The sequence below is a fragment of the Cottoperca gobio genome, chromosome 12 (assembly GCF_900634415.1).
Source record: "Cottoperca gobio chromosome 12, fCotGob3.1, whole genome shotgun sequence".
Lineage (NCBI taxonomy): Eukaryota > Metazoa > Chordata > Actinopteri > Perciformes > Bovichtidae > Cottoperca > Cottoperca gobio.
Window position 1 is genome coordinate 11,395,566 of NC_041366.1, and position 19,548 is coordinate 11,415,113.

Below are 19,548 nucleotides of genomic sequence, written 5' to 3' on the forward strand. Positions count from 1 at the left end.
TGTTCACATTTTCTTGACAAGAAAAACCTTGTAATCGTGCAAATAGTAGCAAGATGTTATTATAGCGCAGCAAAAGCTGTAAGGGAGCAGGTTGAGGTGGATGGTTGGGCGTAAGAAGGATCTTGACTTTGTTGACTGTGGTTCACATCCCGTCTCTTGCAAACGGTTGCAGAAATGCTGGTTTCTTTAAAACATGAACTATATCTTTCCCTCACAAGTAACCTTAACCACAGAGGTGGCAGAATAGAAAATGCTCATATGAATTGTTATTGTGACTTTTTGAGGGCACAAACAATGTTGTCCTGTGGATATCGAGCACCGGATCAGAAAATGCTCAAATGCGTCTGCTGGGAAGGCAATGACAAACAACGTGTTTGTTGTTTAGGTTTGAGGACTTGTTTTATTGTTACTTACATCTCACTCCAAGGAACTCTCACCAGATCAATGAAAGGTTGCAAGTGTCAAACAAACTTGTATAAAGTAGTTAATCTGAAGAATTGTTGATCAATCACGTCGGCCTAAACTAATCCTTCTCTTGAGCTAGTTCAACAAACAAACCAAAGAAGAGCTGAGAACAGAGAAATGTGAATGAAGAACAAATTCACACACACACACACACACACACACACACACACACACACACACACACACACACACACACACACACACACACACACACAGCTGCCCTTCACACTATGAGCCTGAGGGTGTGACAGCCGAGCACGCCAAAAGAGGATTTGTGGTGAAAAGCTTTGGGGAGGCGGGCGAGAGGGAGAGAGAGATAGGAGGAGTCGAGAGGAGGGGATTACATGGTGAATATTTCAATACTAAAAACATACCAATTGGCTTGGGCTCCCTTTCTGGCTTGGACCGAAACACACACACACACACACACACACACACACACACACACACACACACACACACACACACACACACACACACACACATAAAGACATTAGCAGGGCCATATCTTCTACAGCTAGCTTAGCCGCCCCCCCACCGGGATCTGACCGACAAGCTGATTTCTGGTTAACCTGCTGCGACTGACTGAGTGGACCAAAACCAACCAAGCCTACTCATTCAATGCAAGACTCATCATCCAACTAACTTGCAAGAGGCGAGGATGTATTAAACAGTTTGTTTTTTTGTTACTGTAAAACTAAACTAACTGTGGACTGTGGAGAGAGATATTATGTAGAGGAGGTGCTATAGAAAGGACATACGGGCAAAGGTACCGCTTCAATTTCTGTTATTAAACTGTGACCTTCTTTTGGGAATGAAGCATAGACGAGACATACAGAAGGGACATGAATGCAATAAACAGTTTAATATGTACGTATATCTATTTGTTGCAGGATTTACTGAGAAAGTCCTCCTGCTGCTGCATGTAATAAATGGAGCTCTATGATGATCTAACTTGTTTCTATCACTATGGATGAATATTTTCCGTTTTTATTTTATTATTTATTTTGATTACAAAAACCAGCACCAGGTACAATATATATTTTTTAGCAGTATAATTTGAAACGCCAACACCCTGTGTTTTCACTTACTTAGATGGACTCAGGTGCATAATCAGCAGCTCATTTGCATTCCCTCCCCATTTGTCTCTTCACGTCCTATAAGCAGAAGATCCTCTGAGATTTGTTAATCACAGGAGTCCTTCATTTGCTGTATGATAAAAGGACGTTCTTGAAGCAGTACAACGCAACAACGCTTGGTGCATACACACAAGGTAACAATCTAATCCACTCTGTTTAAACAATTAGCCTTATATTCTACTGAAAATTCACAATGTGTGGAATAAATACCACAAAGTGCTGCATCGTGGAGAATCTCTTTGCACAAAAAGAAACGTGGTTAACACTGCATGGGACTAGATGCCATGTTGCGAGGTCGGAGGTCAACAGCAGTGTTCCAGATACAGTCGAGCTGCAGGAACAGTAAAGGACAGAGGGGACGGCTGCTGGCTGGCATGACGGATGCCACATGCTGGGCAGGTCAGCAGGGAATGAGGCTACAGAGTCGTGGGGGGGGGGAGAGAGAGAGAGAGAGAGAGAGAGAGAGAGAGAGAGAGAGAGAGAGAGAGAGAGAGAGAGAGAGGGGAGATGAGAGAGATAGATAAAGAGAGAGAGCTTCTTCTTTCTCTCTCTCTCTCTCTTCTTCTCTCTTTCCTTTTTCCTGTTCTCTCTCTCTTCTTTCTCTCTCTTTTACTTCTTTCTCTCTCCTCGGCTCTCTCTCTCTCATCCTCTCTCTCTCTTTCTTCTTTCCTGCTCTCTCTCTCTCTCTCTCTCTCTCTCTCTCTCTTCTTCTTTCTACTCGCTCACGTCTCTTCTATCTATCTCTCTCTCTTTCTTCTTGTCTCTCTCTCTCTCTCGCTCTCTCTCTCTTCTTCTTCTTTTCTACTCTCTCTCTCTCTCTATCTCTCAATCTCTCTCCTCTCTCTCTCTTATTCTTTCTCTCTCTCTCTCTTCTTCTCTCTTCACCTTCTCTCATCCCCTCCCTGATTAAGTTAAAAAACAATTTAAGTAGAGGGCTTGTTCTGTGTATTTGTGTGTCCATGCATCTGTTAATGTATTGTGTGTGTGAGAGTGTGTGATTCTTTTACTGGGGTTACACTCTGCGGGAGTGCAGAGGACAGTTACATTGTCCCAGTTACGTCGATTCGCTGGAAGCTCTGGGTGTAATGCAGAGACAATGGTTAAGCTGCATGTCTCTATATGTGTGTGCGCGTGTGTGTGCGTGTGTGTGCGTGTGTGTGTGTGTGTGTGTGTGTGTGTGTGTGTGTGTGTGTGTGTGTGTGTGCGTGTGTGTCCATAGTTAGCATACTGCAGTCTAGACCAAGGGATCAAGTGTAATCTCTCTCCACTGATACAGCTGATGAGCTGTCCACCGTCGCTGCATCAACATCATCTCCGGATGTCACTTGTGTCACAATGCAAATGTTGTTTATCTTTTCAGAAATGAATACAAAGTACTTTTTGTTTTGTGTTATTTGACTCTTTTGGGCCACAATTAAGGTTTTAAAACTTTACTTTGAAGTATCAACATCACAACTGTGTTTATTTTGAATTTAAAAAGAGAAAATATAATGGTTAAAATATTCTGTAGTGGAAGCAGTTTTTCCTGCTGTGGTTACTGACCACTAATGAGCACTCATGAACAAGCCAGTCGGCAGTCATTAGTGGTGGGCTTCTTTGGTGCTTTTACAAGGTAAAATGATCAAGATCAATATCGCTGGTTCCCCTGAGTGTTTACAGTTTCACACGTCAGTCAGGCACTGAGTAATCTTTATGTGTTCAGATAAAAGACGACTCACTCACAAGTTGCAGGTGAGAAAAGTACTGAGTGTAAATATCATCACCCCCTGGGAGGCAAGGAGAAAGCATCATTGACATTGACTGCGAAGAACAAGTAATGATTAAAGCCTCACTTCTCTGGACACAGTTTGGGTTATATGAAACCCAGTATTGTGTTTGGCATGCTATGTTTAATTAGAATGGATTTGGGAATCATTTTGTTTTTAGAATAGAAAGGATCCCACTTGAATCTAACCAACTGTTAATTAATTTACCCCCCACCCCGCTCACACACACACATACCCTTACCACAACTTCGCAGGAACCCCATGACAGATTAAATTAAATTAACTTCATTACTCTGAGCTTTCAAACACTTCACTCTAAACAAAAGCAGATGCCTCCAAAACCTAAAAGAGAGCCGGGAATATCTCTCCCATCATGTCTTTCTCTAAAACACATTTCTTTTTTTTAAACAACCCAAGTAATCCAGAGTGAAGACACTCGGCTAGTTGTCACACTGATGACATGTCCTGCTGCCAGGGACAAGGTGGGACACGCCGACACCCAACATAAGGATTACTGCCCTTAAACCACACACACACACACACACACACACACACACACACACACACACACACACACACACACACACACACACACACACACACACACACACACACACACACACACACACACACACACACACACACACACAGCTTTCCCGTTTACAGTAAAGCCATAATTATAACAACACAGTCGGCTAAAAAAACAACGTGGCAGGGAGAGAAACCGAAGAGAGTTTTTCTACAACAACCAGCCCAGCCCAGCACTGTATTATAACCCCAGACAATAACATCTTCTGGTTCCTCAAAGTCTACTTTGACCTATTATCTCACCTATTAACCAATTATCTTTAAGCAGTCTCTTCTTTTGTCGCCGCTGTCACGTGAAATCCCTGCAACTCTCACTCTCAGGAGTCTTATGTTTGATAATATTCTACATCCTTTGAGCTTTACAAAGCAAACCCTGGCAGAAAACCAACAGAAAAGGTCCCTGAAAAGTTGACATTTTGGAAATACAAAGCCAAATATGAAGCATCACAGGCACAGAAACATACTGTAGGTGTCATTTTGTCCCAGGAATAAGGTCAGATATTAGGTTTCAGGCATGAAGCCAGAATTAGACCAAAGTAAAACTGATATGGTTCACTCTACCCACTGTACCCTTCACACATTTTCTCTTCGTCTCACACACAAATGACATATTCCCTTTCTCTTTTTCCTCTCTTTCTCTCTCTTTGGTCCCAAACCCTTCTCCTCTCTCACCATTCCCCTCTATCTCTCCCCATGCCGTGATTTCACACAATCCATCTCACACCAAAGCACTGTACAGCTTCTATGATATCATCAGTCTGCCGGCTATAGCAGGCAGGCTGACATTACCGGCTGCCGGGACTGGAGAAGTGCCACCAGTGAACACAAGCACAAACACAAACACACACACGTGCATAGACAAATGCACCAAATGAAAGGAAACTATGATTGTATATGAAATCAGAAAACACACATTCCTGGTAATGACTGATCATGTACTGCACTTTGTGTTACACACCAGGAAACACAGGCTCCGTTTCTCTACAACAACACATACAAACGAACAGAAACACACAAAGATTAAGGTGAACTCACCTGCACCTGTATGAAAGATCCCCGGTAGAAGCAGCATGCTGCAGCCGACAGGGCACTCCACAGACTACACCTCTCCGTCATGGTGGGTGCACACCTTCCTCTGTTACCTTTCCTCAAACCTGTCTCCTTTTCCTCTCCTTTTCCTCTACTTCACCTCTTCTGCTCCCCTTCTCCTGTCCTCTTGTTTATCTCCACCCCCACCCAGGGTGTCCGATCTAAACCCCGAGTCCCTGGGTTAAGCCTGTCCCACCCCTGCCAGCCTCCTTGCCTGGCTAACAGCCCCTCAACATAGTGCCACCACTACAAAACCAGGCTACAAGCTAAACAGCTAACACCACAGTTACAGCTTGCAAGCAGCCGCTGGTAACCACATCAGCTATACAAACTACGAGTGAGCCGCTAACAGCTGGTACTGATAACAGCGAGAGATATTACAGCTCCTGACATCTCCGCTGCTCCTGCCCCACGCCGGCTTCTGTCGCTTCTCTCTCTCACTGCACTTGCTGCACTTCACGCGGCTGCTAGGGATTACCTCATTGCTTGCTGATGAAAGGAGTGTGGGTGGGGGGAGGGCGGACCAGAGAGAGAGAGAGAGAGAGAGGGTGGGAGGGAGGGATGGATGGATGGAGGGAGGGAGGCGGGGGGGGGGGGGGTGTATGCTAGCAGGCATAAGCAGAGAGGAGTGCTGTCGAATTGCAGGCAGAAAAACCCCACCCACCCACCCACCCGACGACCCCCGCTTCAGTGCTGAGACAATGCTGACATGGGGTGGGGTTGGGATGGAGAGGGGGGAGATGGTCTGGGTATAACAAGGAGAAAGTGAGAAAAGATGGGAGGAGGAAAAAAGATAATCAAAAGATGAGCTGATGAATGAAGAAGATGTGGGTTAGAAGGAGAGAAAGGAGGAGGAGCGCAGCCTCCCATAGGAATCTAACATTTTTTTGCCATGAAAGGAACCCAGCAGGAACCCAGCAGGCCCCCTCCCTACACACACACACACACACACACACACACACACACACACACACACACACACACACACTCTTAAATGCAAATTCACACCTTTTATTCTACCTACATGTCGACACACACACACCACTTTATATACTAGAGATGGCAGGAGCTAAGGAGCTTTTGGTTCCTGTTGTGAAATAATGTTGATAGACGTGTTATCCTTCTGTGTGTGTGTGTGTGTGTGTGTGTGTGTGTGTGTGTGTGTGTGTGTGTGTGTGTGTGTGTGTGTGCACAGCAGAATATAATGATGTGTCTCCAAAAAGCCACGCAGACTGCAGCTAGACAGCTCATTATAGGCTGAAACACACAGGCAGGTGTTTCAAGGATAACACGGCATGATTTTCACCGGCCCATTTCTCTCTCACACACACACACACACACACACACACACACACACACACACACACACACACACACACACACACACACACACACACAGGTAGATGTCAGGAGGGGTGGGGCTCTGTCTCCAGAGGCCTGAGCAAGTGACATCATTGAGGACGCCTCACCATGGCAACACTGCGAGAGAACTTGACAGCATCCAAAATTCTGACACTGCATTTAGTTGGGTCTGCACCACTGCAGGGAAGCATAATGCAGGAGAGGGACAGAGCCAGAGAAGGAGAAGTATATGCAACATATCAGGTGACAAACAATGTATGCTCCTTTTTTCTCTCTCCCATATTCATATTTTCTCTTTAAGGTCATCTCTGCGCCACACAAACACACAGCATCAGATGATGACAGTAATCACTTTGCTAATCTGCCTCTTGAACGCAAGCTAGTGGGTCACAGGCAGAGAGAAAAGGCAGATAGATAAGGAGCTACAAGACACAGGATGGATTCATTAACTGCAGCGACTCCTCTGAATGTAATCTCAAAGCATCCAGTGCTGGATTAGACAGATTACACAGCAGGGACACAAATAATCTCATAAAAGGGGCCCTGTGCTTTCCTTTCCTCAATCCTCTGTAATACCACGGCAAAACAATCACAACATACAGCATGTTACATCTGGCTGCTGCGCCACACACACGGAACCCAAAATGCATGCTGCGGGAGAAACACATGTGACACTATGATGGATGCAGAGTTTAAAGCATATATGGTCCGCTATAGCGTGAGTTTAGCATTACAATTGGCAATGTTAGGGGTGTAATTCCCACTCAGACAGGTCATAATGAAAATGTATTGCACTGTAAAGTCCATTAGCTAAAAGCCACTCCACAAAATTAGACTTTTATCAAACATATACCTTTCTAAGCATTTTAACGTGCACAAGTGAAAAGAATCCTGCAAAAATGAGCAAATCCTCTCATCGTTCTGAAGCAAAGCACAGTCTCAATACTGTCGTGTGTGTTTCCACATGTCATTCTGACTCCTCAGATGAATTAAGTTAAGTCAAACAGATCCAATGACTGCTGTGGGGAGCCGTGATATTAAAGCAAAGCAACAGATTCCCAAGAACTGAGTCTTGCCGTGTTCTCTGGAAATATTTGACAGAGAGAAAAAGATATTGTGCTCTGCACTATGATATAACAATGCAGGGCAGATTGACAGTCCTGGTGCGACAGTAACTTGCTCTTTTGACTTACTTTTAGAGGAACTTTGTCTTGAATTGAGCTGACGAGTGAGAGAATGTATTGAAATACTCATATTATGAACTTCTTACAGAATTAGATATGGTCGATGGTCTGAAACCCACAGAATTGAACTGAGAATACAATGAAATGAGACTTATATGGCACACACTAGTTCATCAAGACAAGCAGGACAGATGTGAGTCACCGACCGAACACTCCACAGACACAGGTTGAAAGAAAAATGGTGATTTCGCCCTATTTTGTGCCTTTGGGAACACTAAAGAGAGTCTCACTCTTACTTTAGTGTCTTGTACACTTCATTACCCTGAATTGTCCGTCTTTTTCTTTCCTCGCATCATCTTTCCCACTATTGCTTCCCTTTAAATCCTTTTATCTGACGTCCTTTCATTCACTGCATTCACAACAAGTGCGTCTGTCAGAAAATGTCTTGACAGGTACTCGTTCCACCATGTTCCTAACTTTGTTCGCCTGTCTCTTTTCCCCTTTTTCTCTTTTTTTCCAATTATTGAACCTGTCCTTTGTCTTTTCAGCATTCCCTCAACTCCCTCTCTCTAGGCTCTATCAAACGCAACCTTTCTCCAACCCTTCTTATCACCGTGCTCCTCCCCTTATCTCCCTCCTCCACGACCTCTCATCACTATAGCCTAACCTCCTCCTTCCAGCCGCCTCTGCTCTCTGATCCCTGTCCTTCCCTTTTCCTCCATGGCCATCCATCAACCTTCCACTATCTCTACATCTCCTCCCCTGCTTGGAGGCGGTCTTCAGTTAAATATTAATTAGTGAGCCCCATCCCGCAGGCTGATAGGGAGCACAATGGAGAATCCCCACATGTCCCTGCAAGCGTCCCACTAATGAAAGGAGTGTGTGTGTGTGTGTGTGTGTGTGTGTGTGTGTGTGTGTGTGTGTAGAAGAGACACACAGAGATAGAAAGAGAGAGAAGTCAGACAGTGAGAGTGTGTGTGTGTGTGTGTGTGTGTGTGTGTGTGTGTGTGTGTGTGTGTGTGTGTGTGTGTGTGTGTGTGTGTGTGTGTGTATGTGACAGTAAAATGTGTATATGTGTGTGAGGGATGAAAGGAGACACACCGAGGGCAGCTCAAGAGTACTTGTGCACACATATCTTTATGTGTGTCCACGTGCGTCTCTAAAAACAAAGGCCCGGGCTCCATTGGGGGTTAGCGGGGTACAGCTAATGATCTGCGTGTGTCTGATTGTCATCAGCGTGTTTTCACAGGGTGAACCCTATTCACCGACTGGTTAATCCGTATCGAACCGCCAGATGTGTGTTTCAAAGGCCGTTTGAAACACCAGCCAGCGATAATGATGCAGCGAGAGAAAGAGCTGCGACTTTGTCCTCACAGACATGTAGAAAAATATGAATTTAGGTGTGAAATAGCGCAATTAAAAATCAGCTGTCCTGCTTTAATCGCATTAAAATGACTTAGCCTTACACAAATGTGTTGCTGTAGCAACTAGACACATCTTGAGCGTGAATAAAGCAGTGTGTAATATGTTTTAGAGCGATCAATATGCCATTATTCTCTACCTCGCTTACTGCTTAGTTGCATGAACATGCTGACCTTGAAGGGGTCGGGAAAAATAAGAGAAACTCTTTAGATGACATAGCTTTGCAGAAAATATCAGAGCTTTTTTCTCTTAGACTCTCCAGGAGGTTTTGATTCAGCCAGTTCGCTATTGCAGTTTTCCTGTATATTGCATGTGGTTGTAGGATTTTTGAGACTTGTTTCAGTGTTTTATGACTGAAGTACAAGGAGTTCAGGCAGCCACCACTGTACTGTAAAATAATTACAGTGAGACAATGAGCCAATTCAAAAACCCAATTAGCAAAGTGTGCTTGCAGATAGTCAGCATTTTGGATATACATGGATATATGTGATAAATGTGGCACATTTAACCATAGAGCGCAGAGGATAAGTCTTTGAGTCTTCATCTAGCGCCATCAGCAGGTCAAAACATTTACTACAGTAGATTTATTGCCACAAAATTGGTCACAGACATTCTTGGTCCCCAGATGATGAAGCCGAGTAAATTCAATGATCCCCTGACTTTTCCTCCGGGCCACCATGAAGTTTGACGTGCTAATTAGCAAATGTCATTATTGGCTTGAGTTGCTGGTGAGCTGTAGCAATTAAAAAAAAGAACTCTATCACGTTGCTCAGAACATTGTGGGTTTCGGCCAAACTTGTATTTACTGCAAGGTGTACTGTATTGGATTTTAAAGTGTTTGTTATCTTTGTCAGTCTGCCTGCACGGTGAAGGAACAGTAACTGGAGACATTCCATGGTGGTGTTACTGCGGGCCAGCCGTGACAGTTTACACCCCCTCTCATTTACAGAGGCGCCACATTAATTCATCTACTGTAATAGTCACACACACGCACGCACACTCACGCACGCACACACACACACACCCCCCACAGGGCACTGCCTTAATTTAATCAGGCGGCACACAGACACATACAGATTTTGGAAATTCAAACCATTCGCATAATCAAACATGCAGTAACGCACAGCTACACAGCTGAGCTCCTTCATACACACACAGATTTTTTTTTTAGCACCAGTGTGACTCTAGTGCCAGACGTGTGTTAATAAACCTCATATTATCCGACCCGTTCCACCTCCCCCTTCCTGCCTCTCCCATCAAAGTAGCACCAAACCACTAAATAAGACGGGAGACAAAGCAGGGCCGGGCTGCAGTGAAAAACAAGCGCACATCATATACGTCATAAAGCCACACACATACACACTATTTGAAAACAAGCTCACACTTATACTGAGACTGAACAATTTACTTCATAACACAGTATGGTCAGGCACCAAACTCAGCCATTTAAAAACTGCTTTTAACAGCTTTCACTAAAAGCCACAAAAACAGTAGATATTGCTTGACCAGCCGTGTGCCCACGTGAAAAATTAATGATGATGGATATCTTATAATAAAGATTAAAAGATGAATAAATTGTCATGAATGCTTCGGGGCTTTTCTCACTGATAGCGTATTTTCTTTGAGCATACTCAGATCTGTTTGTCTTTCTCTCTGTCTCACTTTGTCTTGTTTTGTTTTCGTTTGTATGCTTGACACTGCATGTGTGTGTGTGTGTGTGTGTGTGTGTGTGTGTGTGTGTGTGTGTGTGTGTGTGTGTGTACACATGTGACAAACCGGGGGAGAGTCATTGGCCTGGTCTTTCGCATTATAACAGGAAACACTGAGGCCAACTCCTGATTTAAACATCAGCTGTCATAAATGTTTCAGGGAAGTGGAAGGAGATTGCTGGCAGCTTTCAGAGAGTGGGTGGTGGTGGTGGGGCAGCAGCGGGAGGGGCTGTTGTGGTGTTTGAGAGAGAGACAAGGAAATAGGAACCAATATTGAGTGGCATGTATGAGATTTTAAAAAGGTTATTGCTTTTTAAAAACTGAATGATGTGCTTGCGTGTTCATCCGATATAACATGCATGAAATATTGTGGAAATCCAGGTTGAAAGCTGTCATATGTCAAGCTTATTTAAAATCGAAACACTTCAGGACCAACCAGACGTCAAGCTACATTTACTTTGTGTCAGCGTGAGAGTAGTGTCAATGGTACCAGTTACAGGGGCGCCCTGCTGGCCTACAGTGCACGTTGTCCCACAGTGTTTTATAGCAGAGGTGGGTCACCGCCCCTGAAATAAAGACTACGTCACTATCACATCATAAAAAATGTATACACTTTTATAAAAATAAAACATTAATCTCCGGGGGGGGAAGAGCAGTGGTACTATTTCAAACAGAGTTGTTTAGGCCTTCATTTACTCAGTAAATTGATGATGAAATGAGATTTGACAGGATCTGGATGGTTTTCCACTTTTGTTTACATCAGTTACGGTTAGAAAGCATACGCAGCAGTAAAACAAGCCTACATTCTCAATGATGAGAACTTCATACAAAACAATACTGTTTTTAAAAATCTGTAATCCAAACTCTTTAAGGCTGGGATTTTCAAAGTCTGACACAGTGGGCCTCACCTCAGACAAAGCTTGGTAAAAAGGGGCACCTAAAACAGTTTGCAGCCCCCCTGGGGAGGCCCGCCATCCTTAAAGTATGTTTGAGACAAGATGTTACAGAAGGTGTACTATTTGCATGCTGTTTTTCTGTCTCCAACATTAAACTCCTAACGAGACAGGCAGTGTGGTAGGATTTAAGTCAATGTGTTGTGGCCAGAGGAAATTGCATGTATTTGTTTTACAAAAGAAATACAGGTCAGGGTCATAGGAGAAGGCTTTTACCGCCTGCCTGTGATGGATAATCAATAGAAAACTCATCCCAAGAGCTCAACAGTGCACTTCCCTTCCCCTCTCTCTTTTTATTCCTTCCTACCTTCCATGAACTTCACTTTCTTGCCTCTGACTTCCCACTTTTGCTCTCACTTTAAAGTCCAATATGTGTATTAATGTGTCTTTGTTATACTCAGGATGCATGAATCCCATACTCTCTGATCTATAAGGAGATCACAGTGTATGGCTCCACCTACTGGCTGCAGCACAGACTGCTCGCTAGCTGCTGACAGTGCTGACATTAGCACTGCTTCACTCCAAATTCAATTAGCTAAATGGCAGACTGAATTAGGTTGAATGCAGAGTGAGCCTGCTAAAATGAGCACAACTGTTGAAGACTAAAGGGCTAACAATCAGCCGCAATTACATCCGAGAGCTCACGTTGAAAAATCTAATTCAATAACATGGTAGAGAGGAGGAAACTAAACTGCTGATGTATAGCCTGAAAACTACAACTCGTCTCCTGGCGTCTCAGGCATTACATGTGTGAGCGTGTGTGTCACTGACAGAAACAGACGAGAGTGGTGAAACGAGAAACCTGGTTTTATGGAGGGAAAAAGGTTTCTGTGGGAAAATATTCAACATGCACAATCCTATTCAAGGACATAGACACAAACAGAAGAGGCTAGGACAAAGTCACACACACCTGTCTTACCTGCACATATTCCCCCTGGCTCTCTGCTGGCTCCATGTTGCTGAAGAAAAGAGATGAAAGAGGGGGAAATGTTAGGCAGTGTAATAACAGGAACAAGGCTGTAAACCTCTGTCGAATTTGTCCGCACATGTGTATCAACCCACAAGTACACACGCTTCTGTGTTTGATCTAGTCTTGTAACAGGTGCAGTTGCATGTTACCACGGACAAAAACACGCCTGTATTCCCATGACCCACTTCAGCAGCGGTCTCTCCAGTGAGTAACATGTTGTTGCAGGCCAGCTTCATGGAAAATGGATAGATAACAAACCCCACTGAGCATCTAAAGGTTGCCAAATATGGAGCTGGCCTCTCAAATCTCTCAGGAACCATAACTCACAGTTTTACACTCATGATGCATCCGGATCATGTGTCAAACACCCCCCCCCCCCCCCCCCCCCCCCCCCTGCGCTGGGGTCTTGGGAGCCATTCTGTGGGTACTTTGTGATACGGAGTAAGCAGAAGCTAAAGGGGCAATTACACTCGCTGACAAGTTTTGGGATCAATCAGCGCAGTTTCCAATTTGCATGATGGGTCTCATAGGGCCCAGAGCGAAGCCGTGTTACACATGACCACAGAGAGGCCAGATCAAAGGGTCCCATCGTGGCAGCGGGCTGGGGAATGCTAATAGGTCCCACAGCAGAGGAGCTTACATTCCCTCACCAAGCTGCGCCTGTGCTTAAACTTCTAAAAAAAAATGGTTGTACAATGTCAAATATTCGCCTCCATCATTTCTCACTGATAACATCGACATTTATCCAGAGAAGAATGTGGCTGAGCTGTACATAGAAAAACATACCAATCGTACATGAGACATAAACAGGAAGGCCATCAAGCAATAGTAGATTAATAATAAACATTTAAAAAATCTATTTCTCCACATAATCTTATGCAAAACCCCGCGCAGTTGTTTTATTACTGCAGCAAAGTGATTATTATTTCATCTCTAAAAAAGCTTTCCAAGAAACAAAAAAAAGAAAGCTCGGCTACAAGGCCACGTGGCTGGATGCACAAGGGAACTGTAAGCTGTTTAGAACACTTTTATACTTTGACTTACTTGAACTTTGCACACATAATATGGCCTTAATATTATTGTCTATGAACTTGATATCATACTTGACTTTTATTTACTACTTTTACCACTACTCTGTACAAGCAGTGACAGCATCTGCCTCAAGGATGTAAGAACAGAGGGTGTCATATGTTGAACACATTGTAAATCTATCTGAGAGAAACTTGTGATTTTGGGCTATGCTTTGATTGGGGCTAGAATTACTTTTCATTGTCAATTCATCTGCAGGTTATTTCCTTAATTATTTAATTAAAGTGGGAAATGCTAATCATCAGTCCATGGTGACGTATTGAAATTGTTTGTGTTATCCACCAAACAATATTTAGTTTAATGTCACATATGAAAGCCAAAAGCATCAAATCCTCACATTTAAGACGCTGCAAATGTTTGACATTTTTGCTGAAAAGGGTTAATCTGCTGCTAATCAATTAATGAATAATGAACTAACTTTAGTTAAACATCAGTTTACTTGAGGGCCTCCCTGTTCCTCCCCTTTTCAAACTAGTGCCCAATAAAAAGGAGTTGACATGCTTTGCTCCATGACATGAGAAAAAAGAACAAATCCTATAATCATTCCAGCTCAGCAGACTATCCCAGACACATCATGTCATCATTTCATTTTAGAGCCAAATCTTACCAGCGCCACCAACACTGAGAATAAAGTGAAACTTGTTTTCCAGAAAAGCAGGCAACGTCAGGCAAAGAAGTGAATAGGTGCACTTTGGGCATCATAAGAGCAAGAGAGGGAAACAGACACGCAGGCTGAGAGTAGGTAGGACTTGTGATTTAGGGCTGAGCAGACAGAGCTCTTTGATGTGCCCATAGTGAACTTACACTACACCATACAGCCATATTTCCCACGGTCTGAGCTAATGGGCTGATGCTGCACATGCGTATGCCAGCCCAATTACAGCCATACACACACACACACACACACACGGTTCAAACTCCCACTGTAACACGATACACGCACTCCTCTATCATACATCAAATATTTATTGGAGGCAGGGGAGACCTTGGCATGTCATGGGAAAGCAGCGAGAAAAAACGTAATGTGCTTTGCCGAGGAGTTGCAGAACATTTCCCCTCAAAACTCTTCAGTAAAGTTATAATTGTGTTGATCAATCGACTTTAACATTATGAAACGCACACAATGAGAGCACAAAAAAATGCATTTATGTAGGTCTCCTGTGTGTAAGCACAAATCAATGCAAACATAAGAAAACAGCAGACCGACAGTGCGGCAGCTTTCCAGCAGCATCCGATCAATAAAAATAATCGATATCACCTGCTGCCTTTAAAAAAGTGAAGTAATGAATCCTGTTATCGTCTCACCTCACACCCATCGCCCGAGGCAAGTCCTGTCGACAGCAAAGTCAGCACAAAGTGTGAAGTGTCCAACTTCCCTGGTGGCTCCACGCACAGTTAAAACCAATTTGCGCCCCCTGGCTTACGCGCAGAGCATGGACGGATTAACGGTTCTGAAGGCCGCGGGCAAGAAATGTGCTGCTGCTCCCCTGTTGACCCACAGTTCCTTCACTCTCAGCAATGTGTTCAGTGTTTCTGTGCTGGGATCTAACAAGGCCAACATTTACTGTGTGGTCATTTTAATAAACACATTACTTTAGGAGTATTAAATATTTTCTCCATCGATTGAGACACTGGGCGGGTGTATTGCTGAGGACCCAAGGGAGTGCAGTGTCACTTAATAAACATATAATATAGAGACAATAACCGCTAACATGATGAAACTAATCTGCACAACATATTGTTTTGATTACAAAAACGGCAAGTTACATTCTATTAACATAAATCAAGTGATTTACAGCCAAAAACAGCTGGTGAAGTATTTTCAAGAACAACAAAGTTGCAGTAATAGTTTGAATTGTAGTTGTACAGCCAGCGATGTGTGATGTCCAATTTAGTGGAAAGAGGATTAATCGTAATTTCCTCCCAACGTAAAAACAATACTTGGATAATACTTTTTGTATTACTCTTTAGTTTGTTAACTGATGTTACCAAATTACAAAACTGCACCTCTTTAGAGTCAGACTGCATCAAACTCTCAATGTTTAAATAAATGCAATATGTGGTGTTGAGTACGATAGGGTTTATATATATATATATATATATATATATATATATATATATATATATATATATATATATATATATATATATATATATAACACCGCCAATTTAAAAGCTTACAGTTATTAGTTCATAGATTCATACAACAGACATGTTTTCTTTTGGACCTTCATTAGCCAGATAATAGCCGACTATGCAAACCAAACAAATATGGGTCAACCTGTTACAGGCCAGGCCCTTAAATTAATGGCACTCTCCTCCACAATCAGTAACCTTTCTTCTTTCAATATCTTTACTGTCCAAAATATGAAAAATACACTGTTCACATCTAAGAGAAAAAAAGAAAGAAAGAAAATCACCTGTAAATGCTTTCAGAGTTTTGGTTTCCTTTGTCTGCTCCTTCGGTCAGCTCTCTGCTCTCTGCCTCCTCCTTTGGTTCAGATACAGGCTCGGACTGTAATCCATCATCCTCATGAGAACCCCGGCTGAGTGGAGGTGATGAAGTCACCTCAGGGTTTATATCTGCACCGGCCTGGGTGATGGCCTGCTTGTCACAAGTCTTCGGTTGGAGTTCAGCTCTTGAGCCACCAGATGGCGATATGGCAACAGCGGGGCCAGCTATGGTGTTTTTGGTGTTTGTGGCATTAGTTTCTCCTGTAGGTTGGATCTTTGGATCAGTGAGAGAGTGTTTGCTGAGCCCAGTGTTAGCTTTAGCTCCAGCTTCATCCCCAGTCACTTTGGATGAGGTGGCTGTGAGCCTCAGGGGCTCACTGTATTTGTCCCCTGCAGGTCGCTGGCTTTGACTCCTGTGGATGCTGCTCTTGTTTTTACTCTTCTTATTGCTGCTGGGGTCTCCTAGAGAAGAGAGGCACATATGTCATGGTGTTTTTGCCAGGTTAAAGAAATATCAGCTAAGTAACTTCTGCTGCTTTACCTTTATTACTCTTGTCCCTCCTCTTCATCAGTAGCCGTGGCAGCGTACCCATGTGTGTGTAGCTCTCACTGGAGCGGACGTAGCTGGCGGTGCGAGGACGCATGCCATCAATGTCATCCATCGTTGTCTCAACAATTGGAGCCAGGTAGGTGCCATCTCCAGGTGCACAACCGGCTTCAGATTTCGGCGGAGAGGACTTGGAGTCTGATTTCTCACTGGAGCGGCGAAAAGAGAGGTTGGTGAGGCTACCGAACCACTTGAAACCTTGAGAGTGGAAACATTAGAAAAGAGGAAGACATGCTAAGTATATAACAAACCCACCAGCCAAACAACTAATCTCATTTAAATAAAATAAACTGAGTTGATGAAAGCTGTACAATAAATGACTAATGTGAAATTAGTAATGCTAGAAATATGGAATTATCACCCAACTCATCCCTCATCTCTTTACACTTTTAGGGTATTTTAGCTCATTGTTTTGATTTTCTGACTCACAACTTCTGCTCCTATTTTCAGCATGATAGCTTTTACCAGTCACCTGCCCAGCGACAAACCCCAGACAGAAGTTAGCAGCTCGCTGTGGAACATACTGGAGCATCTTTTAAGATAAACACATGATTATATTCTTGACAGTTGTCAAACACTAACACAGAACTAAGAGGAGACTGGAAATATTTCTCTGTGTCTCCTAGATGTCTAAATAAATCCAGCTGGATGTTGTGTTTTCAGTTTGGACTGCTGCCCCCAAGTGGCAAAGATCTATGAATGCAGCTTCAATAATAATTTTAAAAAAAGAGTCCCTCACTTCCTGTACAGCTGTTACAGCCACATTTCCTTTTGCATAGCTAACGTTGTTGATCATGTTGCTCTACACATGAGATATAGAAGCTGTCAACTATTATGAAGTGAAACATGTATGTGAGTGTGTGTGTGTGTGTGTGTGTGTGTGTGTGTGTGTGTGTGTGTGTGTGTGTGTGTGTGTGTGTGTGTGTGTGTGTGAGTGATCCTGCTTGCTAAAAGTCCTGCTTTTATAAAACATATACTATATATATAATCATATTTTGAATATAAATCAAATATAATAAACACTGCTGGTCTGTAAATTAGCCTCTTTTTATATGTCTACACGTTTTCTTTTCTCAATAGAAATTCAGCTAGACAGTTAACTTACTGGTTAACTAATAGAACACACATGAACAAAGTGCAGCTGCTCCACACACACACACACACACACACACACACACACACACACACACACACATACACACAGTACTCACTAAATTTCCTTAAGCTCATGTTGTGGCTGCAGTGTGTGTATAAGATCAGCTGCAGGTGGTTGACAGATGGATCATTTGAGAGGAGCTGCAGTACAGCAGAAAAAGTAGAGTCAGCGTAGGGAGGAGAAGTCGTTGTTAAGGAGGAGAACCTCTTTATGGACCGCAGTTCCTCTCTGTGGGTGAGATATTGCTCACAGTTTGTATGTGTCACAGAGACAACACTGAGAGATGAGATCCAGCTACAGGGGCGCGGCAGACCGTGACACTTCCTGTGTAGAGCGGAGAGGACCAATGGTGAGAGGAAATAAAAAGATGAGATGACAAGGCTTGAAAGGGTAAGCTAAGAATATACATATATGAAACATGTGAGGCCGGGATGAAAAGGTGTTGAGAGGATAGTTAGAGTGGCGATGGAAACTTGGAGGAGTGTGAAGTGTTTCTAACAGAAGTGCTGATCGGTCACTTTTGTCCCATTAAAATAAAAAACGGGTTATGAAGTCATCCAGAGGTAATAATAACTATCACCTTTGATATCCCTGATCATCTACTTCCAGTTACGAGTCCTTTCAGCTTCCTGATGCAGCTTATATACATAGTTAAAGTTGAATTAGCACAGAGATTATCATGCTGAAGAAGAAATGAACGATTCAGTCAAAAGTAAAGACATATTTATGTTGTAATCAGGACATATGATATCAGTTCTATCAGCACATCTCAGATAAATGCAGGACCTTCTGCAGTGCACCCAGAGTTTTAATTGGATTTCTGTGAGTGTGGGGGAGTCACACCGCATACTAATGCTTTCAGGTTATGTATATTCAGCAACAATGTGGATGTCACTTGCTTTTTCCACAGGATGGAAGTTTTGCAATTGTAGCAATGTGGGTGATCATCTTGGTTTCCTGATGTAATGGGTTGAGCTGGTGTGTCCTTCGGCATTATCAAGTTGACATTTATATTTGATTAAATTAAGAACAAAAATGCCTCCAGAAAGCTCAACATAAATCTGTGGCATCTGAAAATCATCCTTTAAAAGAAAAGCGCACTGACGGATCAGTCATTACAAGCCCATGCTTTGCAGCCGAACAAAGTTCAAACCCACAAAACTTTATCTTAAATTCTAGCACAAAGTTTCCAAAGTTTCCAGAGATAGCAAATATGTCAAGCTGAAGTATTTGTATGTGTGAGTGCTTTGAGAATATTTCCAATGTGATGGAAATTATAGAGTTATAAAAGGAAGGAAGGAGTTGGACCAACAGCGGAATAAGGTAACTGTTTTTAATCTTAGAGCTACTTAAGAGGAAATATCAATTAAAAAAACTGCATGTTATGGTGAAACGTTCAATAAGAAGATTTTCATAAAGGTGTTTTTCTGAGACTATTTTTACCAGCAAATTGATAGCATGTGGCGGCTGTGGCTCAGGAGGTAGAGCGGTCGTCCAGTGGTCGGAAGGTCGGTGGTTTGACCGCTGACTGCATGTCAAAGGGTCCTTGGGTAAGATACTGAACCCCAAATTGCTCCCGATGCCATGGCCAACGG

At 43.1% G+C, this 19,548-nt stretch overlaps 1 protein-coding gene across 2 annotated transcripts in view; it reads right to left on the bottom strand.

Moving 5' to 3' along the window:
* Positions 1 to 18,191, bottom strand: part of sh2d3ca (SH2 domain containing 3Ca) — a 48,393-nt gene extending 30,202 nt beyond the window's left edge. The window contains exons 1-4 of one of the 2 annotated variants that reach the window (XM_029444382.1): positions 18,009 to 18,191; positions 16,732 to 16,995; positions 16,157 to 16,652; positions 12,597 to 12,636 (exon numbers count right to left, since the gene is read on the bottom strand). In XM_029444382.1, coding sequence (XP_029300242.1) covers positions 12,597 to 12,636; positions 16,157 to 16,652; positions 16,732 to 16,995; positions 18,009 to 18,027 — 819 coding nt within the window. In that variant the 5' untranslated portion in view covers positions 18,028 to 18,191. Of the gene's footprint in view, positions 1 to 12,587; positions 12,637 to 16,156; positions 16,653 to 16,731; positions 16,996 to 18,008 lie in introns of both variants that reach the window. The other variant, XM_029444385.1, reaches the window with a different exon arrangement.
* Positions 18,192 to 19,548: the final 1,357 nt, after the last annotated feature.